Source organism: Rhinolophus sinicus, chromosome 18 (genome assembly GCF_057876585.1).
Source record: "Rhinolophus sinicus isolate RSI-liver-muscle chromosome 18, RSI-T2T, whole genome shotgun sequence".
NCBI classification, from domain to species: Eukaryota; Metazoa; Chordata; class Mammalia; order Chiroptera; family Rhinolophidae; genus Rhinolophus; species Rhinolophus sinicus.
The window spans coordinates 112,634,704-112,643,578 of record NC_142518.1 but is presented as its reverse complement, the minus strand read 5'-3'; the positions used below and the strand labels follow the sequence as shown (position 1 = coordinate 112,643,578).

General features: G+C 41.1%; 1 protein-coding gene across 1 annotated transcript; it reads right to left on the bottom strand.

Moving 5' to 3' along the window:
* Nucleotides 1–610: 610 nt before the first annotated feature.
* On the bottom strand, nt 611–2,478 carry LOC109438827 (spindlin-2). Its single transcript, XM_019718929.3, has 2 exons — nt 2,161–2,478; nt 611–1,567 (listed from the first exon to the last, which is right to left on the bottom strand). The coding sequence occupies exon 2, from the start codon at nt 1,560–1,562 to the stop codon at nt 780–782; it is 783 nt and encodes a 260-aa protein (XP_019574488.2). The 5' UTR covers nt 1,563–1,567; nt 2,161–2,478; the 3' UTR covers nt 611–779.
* Between the last annotated feature and the right edge of the window lie 6,397 nt (nt 2,479–8,875).

Sequence of the window (8,875 nt, the reverse complement as noted above, 5' to 3'; positions counted from 1 at the left end):
TCAGAGGGCCAACTTTTTCCTGGGCCTTCCCATCTCTCACGGGGCCCACTCCCCACAGCTCTTAGACTGTACTCCCACTGCCCCAGTCAGTCTTCCTAGAATCCCTCCTCCCTTAGTGTCCTTGCCCTTCTGGCCCCTCACACAGGCACACCCCCTTGAGTATCCGTTAGTCTGTCCCCACATCCCTGCCAGCTTTGTCTTTCTCCCCCTTGCTCTGAACCTCTTCTAAGCTGCATCGTGTCCCTCTCTGCTCAATTTATTCTGTCCCTTTCCCTCTGAGCCCCAAGATCTCACTCTCCCTCTGTTGTTCTTTACCTCCTCCCAGTTGGGTGCCTTCCCCCTGAGGAGCCTCTCCATTTCTGGCCCCTCCCCACCTCTTCCTAAGCAGTCACCTCCCCTGCTCCCTTCCCCCACAGCCCCTCTCTAGTTCCTTCTCCTCCCCCCTCCCTAGGCCAGACCAGCTAAGTCCTATTCCATTTTTAGATGACTGATTATGATACTAGCTGAACTTTATTCACAGCCTGAATTTACAGCTGTCCCTTCTTTTCATGCCCCATCCACCGAACACACCCAATCTTTTCAGCATGAGAAAGTCCTTACACACAAAATGTCATGTCCACATACATTTGTATTTTTCAGAACAGAACAACAATGATGCCGGCAAAGATGTTGAATTAACAGGGGCCCTTAAGCTCCCAATACACTGAAAAGGAACAATATTTTGCATGTCTACAAAGCACACGTTTGTTTTCACAAATGTGGAAAGTGTCCCCTAACAGTTAGGACTTTTTCACCAAATCATAGACATAGATATGGAAATCGTCATCAAACTTGATGAAATACACAGACGGTTTGGCTTCCACTTGGTGAATGACCATGCCGATCCGTTTGGACCCATCTTCTTTGGTATATTCCACATGTTTCCCTATCAGGCCATCTACGACGCCTCCTGGCTCCCTCTCCGCTGGGGGAGACTCAGTGGACTCTGGCATGATACGCAGGTCTCCTTCTTTATAGTCATCTAGAAGCTGGTACATGTACAAGACAGGATCTTTCTCATAGGTAATGTAAAACCAGGCTTTCATGATTGGTGCTTGGGCTAAGACCATTCCCCTCCATTCATCCTTGGAACCATGCTCACCCTCAAACATATGTTCCACGGCTTTACCAATGATGGTGTTTGCAAGGTTTGCATCACTGACTTGAGGTGATGCCACCCTGTCAGAAAGAATCTTAAGGGACAAAACTCTTTCATCTCTGTGAAGTTCCAGTCCATAGACACAGTCAATTCCATCGTATTTCACCAGATAAAGGGAGGGATTTATAGGCACCTGATCCAGAACGGTTCCTTTCCACTGGGTGATGGGTTCATCACCCTCCTTCCACCCGTGTGAAATTCTGCAGCCCACGATGTTCCTGCGGGGCTGGGACGAAGGTCTGCCCCTCTGTTTCTTTTGAAAGGTTTTTTTCTTCGTCATGTTTGCAGTCCCAGGGGCCCGTCCCGCAGGTGCAGGTGCCCTGGTTTGTTGCCCTTCTGCCTCCTGTGCGTGGGGGGTCTTCATTGAGCCTGCAGCGGGAGGAGAGAAGGGGAGAGGACACTCAGTATGCCTTAAGGTGAAGTTCTCCCGACAGCGATGTCTCTAAGTGCTCTGCGCTGGCACCTAAATTGTCCCCATGAGCCTGGCAGCAATACTGGAAGTCCTGGCCGCCTGCCTGCGAGTGCTCTTCCTCCTGGGTTCCTTTAGGCTGCGGGGAAGGGCAGCAGCGGCAGTGGTACTGCCTGGGGTTAGGAACTCTGCAGAAGGGGGCGGGCTACCTCCCTGTTCAGAGCCACTGCCTCCACCGGCTGCCACCCGCGCCCACTCTACTCGTAAATCCGCTGCAAAGCGCCTTTCCCTCCCAGGCGTTGACCCGCATGCACTCACTGTCCTCTGGCTCTGAGAGCCCCAGCCTGCTGCCCGCACGCCCCCTGCCAAGCCCCAATCGCTTTGCTTTCCTGGCACCCAGTGCCCTCGCTTCAGTTTCTTGCCAGCCTCCCAACGCCACCCCGTTTTCCTATAGCCCAGTGCACTTTCCCACCCCAGCCTCACTGGGAGCCCGCCTCCAGCCCTTAATCCTGCAGGAGTCCATCCCATCTCCCTTCTCCATCCTGGTGCCCACCAATGGCCTTGGCCTGCCTGGTGTCCACCGCCCGGGATCGCGGGCCTCACGTGCCCAAATCGGACACCTCGCTCCTGCCTTCGCTGGGAGCCTGTGGGAAGGAGGGTCAGCAGGCGCTGAGCCGGGTGCTTGCAAGAGCGGGGAGGAGGGGAGGATCCGCAGGCGAGGAGTGTGTCTAGGAGGGCGGCCAGGCTCGCGAAGAGGATGGTGGCTGTGTCTCCAGCACCGGGCTCGCTGGCCCTCTGCCTCCCTGTCGGCGGCGGCAGAAGCCCCTCTGCCACATCGGGCTCCCACCAGCCGCTACTGCAGCAGCAGTCTCCTCCCTCTTTCCGTAGCGCAGCTTCCTGCCAGGAGAGAGGCCTCCCCTTCCTGCCAAACACGGCATGCCCCCCCTCAACTCTCAAAAGCACTACTGCTTTTGGCATGAGAGGTGCTCCTTGTTCCTGACCCTCCTCTTTGCAAAACCAGGAGAAACTGTACCCCAACTCTGCTGCACTTTTCTCCCCATTTCATGACCCTTGGACTCCTGTGCTCACCTCTGCCTTCATCCTCTCATTGCCCCACCCCATCTGCTTTCCATCTTCCAGGAATTTGTCCTTTCCTTTTTTAGTGCCCTTATGTAGATATTCTTTACACATAAATCTGTCTTTCCTGTCATTTGAAAGGACTTGGGATAGGGAAAGAGAAATGTGCTAATTCTGTCTGCCATCTTGACCAAATCTGTATGTAATTTTTCTAGAGTGGTCATTCTTGGATTTTACTTGTTGAGGATTTCCCTGCCTTTCTTTCCCCCACCCCACACCCCCACCCGTCTATTGCAAATGAACTGCTTGCACAATGTTAATACTGTGTACATTTCAGAAGATTGATATGAAGAAAATAATCAACTGCAATTTCAGCTCCCGTTGCCTTGAGCTTACTGCAAAATACTAATAATGATTATTTCTTTTGCCATTTTTTTCAAGGCTTTTACAAAACTGGGATCATTTTGCATATGTAATTTCATGATCTGCTCTTTCTCATATAGAATAAGCATTTTCTTAAGATATGAGATCTTTTTTAAAAACATTTTCTCCTTATCATTTGATAAATACTTCTTGAGCACCTATTACATGTCTGGTCTTTGGTCTGTAAAACTCAATTTTATAGTAACCACAACTTAACTTTTCTCCCATTATTGAACATTTGGGAAAATGTATCCACAATAACTGGTAATATGGTCTATTTATCAGAAAAGAGAGCTTAGGGAAAAAAATCACTTTATAAGAAACAATTAGGTAAAATGATAGTTTTATAACTCAGTGGACGAAGATTGGGTATTCTTTAAAGAATTGTAGAATGATCCCTTAAATATTTACAGGAAATTTTCACAGTATATTTATCCCCAAATCAATGTTTGATGTATTAAAATGTAAAACTCAGCTAAATAAAACAGAAGAAAAAGCAAATGAATAAACCAAATACCCAGTAAACAATATAAATGGTTAATAGTTATGGTATCTGAATCAGGTGATGGGTCAGATGTTAACAGAACAATTAAGCTTAAAACAATAAAATAATTCCAAAAAGGAAAAATAAAAATCAATTAAAAATTTCATTCAATTAAGTATGAAATAGTAGTAAAATATTCATGTCATTGAGCATGAGTGCTGACATTAATATTTTACTTTACATTTAGTGCTGATGCAAATGAAAGAATATACAATTTTTATGGAAAGCAATTTGTAGATACACTTTAGTTCATGTAAGGGTTTATTTAGTTCTGGTTAAACCTTATTTCTGAGATATTACCCTTGGTGTCCCAACCACAAGTTAAAGTGGTTTACCGAGGCTCTGGACTACAACTTCTGTAACCTTAGCTTGAATGGAAGTCATAAGCTCTTCTGAGCATGTAAACCTTATAGCACTTGCCTCCAGGAGGTAAACTTCCCCAAGGGAAAAAACATCCAACAAATTCACTGTTTATCTCTTGTAGCTGTTCTTCCTCACATCTTCACTGGGTAATTATTTCCTGTCTTCTTGGTTTTCAGATGCCTTTAAACAGATTTATTTTTAACTATTTCATCCAGCTTTTATTATTTCTTCAATGATAAAGTTGTTTTGAATTACTTAGCTTCATATCACTAAAATTCTAAATCCTATATTTTATTTAAAAATATATGCGTTCAACTACCAGCATTGCCAAAAGAATGTATACACATGACTTGTATTCATCTTTTGTTATCAGTGTATATTGAGTATTGCAATTTTAATACACCTTTTTCCTTTCTTAAAATATGTATACATTTTTTGGCACCCTCTGTATTTGTAATAGCTCTGAACTGGAAACCACCCAAATTTTTATCAAGGGTAGACTGGATATGTCATGGTATATTCACATAATGGAATATCATGCAAGACTATGAATGAGCACATTACAACTATATATGAGTGAATCTCACAAATATGTTGAAAAAAAGATGACACACTTTTTCTTTCCAATTGATTTAAATTTCAAAAATATTCAAACTAATCTATTGACTTAAATGTTACAATAACAGTTATTTTTGCAATACCATTTTCCAAATAAATGGTAATAATTCACATTCCATTAGGAATTGATGAAAGAACACTTTTGTGGGAGACATTTTTGAATATGTATATATGGCAAGAAGTGTTCATATATGCAAAGTGTGTTAAATTGCAACATCATTTGACATTGCAGCCTAGCATCCAATCACACTTCTGGTAATAGTGTCCCTGTTTTCCTTTTGTGAACAACCTAAGTCTGACCTTTCAAAGCACTGAAATACTGTTTGATCGTTTTAGGACTAGGCACCCCACCTAATCAGAGCCAATGAGGCACAATGATATTTTGCACAAACTGCTGGATATGAGGTAGATGACCTTTTTTCATTGAACATGAGTGAACCTGAGAAGATGTGAGAATCAAGCTGTTCCATTCACCTTACCGTCCTCTGAAGACTTAGGATGAAAGCAGCACAGAGAAGAGATCAGAGCCAAACTAAGCAAAAGGGGGGAGATTAGTGTCCTAGTGACACATTTTGTTACCTGTAGGTGGTCATGGTCACTGACTTCCCAATACTCATCCCACTCTAAAAAGTTACTCTAAGCTAATCATGGTAATAACATTCCCGCGTAAGTGATTCGTTTAGCATTTGGCATATGATCTGATCCTGGACAATTTAACATGACAATATGTTTGCTAGGGGACTTCTGAAAGAAATTCTTTACACTTAAGAAAGAGAAATAGGAAATGATGTTTCCTTTTCTTATATAATGCTTAGATAACGCTTTGTCTGTGTATGACCCTTGGAATCTCTGTAACCAGCCTGAGGGCAAAACCTGCATAATGAGACAGCAGAAGAGGGAATGGGAATACACTGAGCCCCCTGATCATTTCATTTAGTTGGTGATCATATCACTTCTGGAGTACTACATTTGACTCCAAGTAATGAGATAAGAAATTTCTTAATAGTTAAAGCAACTCAAGTCTGGTTTTTTATTACTTGCAATCAAAGATATTTTAAATGGCAAAGTGTCTGTTTAGTAAATGAATGTGTATAGAGGGAATCAACAGTAGATTAGATGAAGGAGAGGACTGAATCAGCTATTTAGAAGTTAAGATAACAGAAAACACCCAACCAGAACAGCAAAAAGAAAAAATAATCCAAAAAAATGAGGAGAGTTTAAGGAGCCTCTGAGACAACATCAAGGGTACCAACATTCACATCATAGGGGTACCAGAAGAAGAAGAGAGAGAGCTAGGAATTGAAAACGTATCTGAAGAAATAATGACAGAAAATTTCCCTAACCTGGCAAAGGAAAAAGACATACAAGCCCAGGAAGCACAGAGAGTCTCAAATAAGTTGAACCCAGAGGCCAGCACTAAGACACATCATAATTAAAATGCCAAAGGTTAAAGACAAAGACAGAATCTTAAAAGCAGCAAGAGAAAAGCAACTAGTTACCTACAAGGGAGCCCCCATAAGACTGTCAGCTGATTTCTCATCAGAAACTTTGCAGGCCAGGAGGGAGTGGCAGGAAATACTCCAAGTGATGAAAATCAATGACATACAACCAAGATTGCTGTACCCAGCAAGGCTGTCATTTATAATTGAAGGACAGATAAGGAGCTTCCCAGACAAGAAAAAGCTGAAGGAGTTCATCACTACCAAACCAGTATTACAAGGAAACTTAGAGGGACTTCTTGAAAAAGAAGAAGAAGGAGGAGGAGGAGGAAGAGGAGGAGGAGGAGGAGGAGGAGGAGGAGAGGAGAAGGAGGGGGGTCAAAAATATGAGTAATAAAATGGGAATAAGTACATATTTATCAACAATTATTTTGAATGTAAATTGATTAAATGCTCCAATCAAAAGATATAGTGGCTGTCTAATTATTTATGTCATTATTGGATTAACGTTTGTCTCCTGATAGGCAGTAAATTTGGGGTCTTATATAATTTTTTCAATATCATAGCCCCAGCACATTTTGCCAAGTCACACTGTGCTCTCAATAAGTTTCTGGTTGAATAAATGACTGAGTGAATGAATGAATGAATGAATGAATGAATGAATGAATGAATCAATCAATCAATCAATTAATGCCCTAATTTGCAAATTCTGTTGAGCCTAAAAACAATGAGGTGTGTGTGCATGTGAAGTTTACTGAGTACAGCATGTGCAAAGGTCCTACAGTGTAAGGGAACAGTGAGTAAGAAGGAGTGGAAATCACAGAGTACCAAGGATGTGGTGAAGAGACCCAACAGTCAAACAGGTCATGAGCCCCACCTTAGATTTTTTTTGTCTTGATAGTAGAACAATGGGGAGCCACTGAAGGAGTAAAGCCAGGCAGGCCTGTGCTCAGTTGTGCTGTTTTAAAGACAACTCCCCAGAACGGTCTGTGAGGGACTGACTGGCTAGTGGCAGGTCCTATTAGGAAAGAATGGACAGTGTGACTGGTGGCACACACTTTTTCCTCCCCTCTCCTGTCCTGATTCTGCAACTCTGTGGTCTTCATAACTAGGGAAGTAGACAAACTGGTACTTGCTTCTTTGCTTACTTTTGATTTTCATAAATGCAAATTAAGGCACTTATCTGCTTAAAAAATATAGGTTGGCTGAATGGATAAGAAAACAAGACCTTTACATATGCTGACTATAAGAGACTTACTTCAAATCGGAAGATGCACAGACTGAAAGTAAAGAGATGGAGAAACGTATTTTATGAAAATGCAATCAAAACAAACAAAAAAGCTGGAGAAGCAATACATATACCAGACAAAATAGGTTTTAAAACAAAAGCTATAACAAGAGACAAAGAAGGACCCAATAATCCCAATTATGGGTATTTATCTGAAGAAACCCAAAACACTACTTCAAAGAGACATGTGCATTCATATGTTCATTGTAGCTTTATTTACAATAGCCAAGATATGGAGGCAATGTGGGTGTCCATCAATGGATAAATAGACAAAGAGGTAGCACATATTTACAGTGGAATATTATTCAGCCATAAAAAATGAAATATTTCTATCTGCAACAACATGGATGGACCTAGAGGGTATTGTGCTGAATGGAGAATGTCAGACAGAGAAAGACAAGTGCCATATGATTTCACTTATATGTGGAATCTAAAGAACAAAAGAAAAAAGAAACAAACTTATAGATACAGAGAACATTTTGATGGTTGCCAAATGGGACGAGGGTTGAGAGGTGGGGGTTAAAAAGTGGATTAAGAAGCACAAATTAGTTGTTACAATGTAGTAATGGGGATGTAGGGCATAGCATAAGGACTGCAGTCAATAGTACTGTATTAATAATAACTATGTATAGTGTCAGATAGGTACTAGATTTTTCAGGGTGAGCACTTCATAAGTTATAAAAATGTATGATCACTATGTTGTACATGTGAAACTAATATAATATTGTATGCCAACTGCAATTGAAAAATTAAAAAATATTTTTAAAAAGAATAAGTAAAATTTGAAGATAGACCAATTAAAAATTAGGAAAATATTAACATCTAACTTAACTATATGTGTTGACTGACTTTCAATGGAATTTATTTACTTATATAAATTATAATGTATACAATTTATATGTGCAAAGTAGCAATTTATATACATGCCAGCAGCATCAAATTTTAAAAAATAATTCAAAACCTATTTTTCCAGAAAATCAAAACAATTGAAAAAATTCAAATCTGTGACATTTTGTCCATTCACCATTTGATATCATAATTGATGGGTTGAATAACTAAATATAGTAGTTTTATTTAATTCTCAAAGCCCAGTCACACACAAAGGCATAGAGGACAAAATATAAAGGTAGTCAATGCCAGCGAATAGGCACACACAAGCCACTTCTCATGATATGACTTCAGGAATGAGCAATGGGTTGAGAGTCCTCCAATCACAGCCATCTATTTGCCATGGTTTTGTAGCACTGACCTTGCATACATTTTGTATATCTTCCACGAACTCAGTGTCAGTGTTGTTCATGTGATATCCGTGAAAACCTAGAGACTAACAAAATTCTAAGGAATATGATTTTGTCAGATACAGTTGAGCTTTGAAGGGTCACAAACCATTGTAATAGGTAAGGTTTTTTGTTTTGTTTATCTCGGGGTTTTTTTTATTTGTTTATTTTTACCTTCCACACAAGGACCAGTTTTCTCTCCCTGTGGGCAATATCATCCTGGTTGAGAATGCATGATC

What these genes read in the sequence shown, in the direction of transcription:
- LOC109438827 (XM_019718929.3), bottom strand. Translation starts at nt 1,562, where the DNA reads ATGAAGACCCCCCACGCACAGGAGGCAGAAGGGCAACAAACCAGGGCA.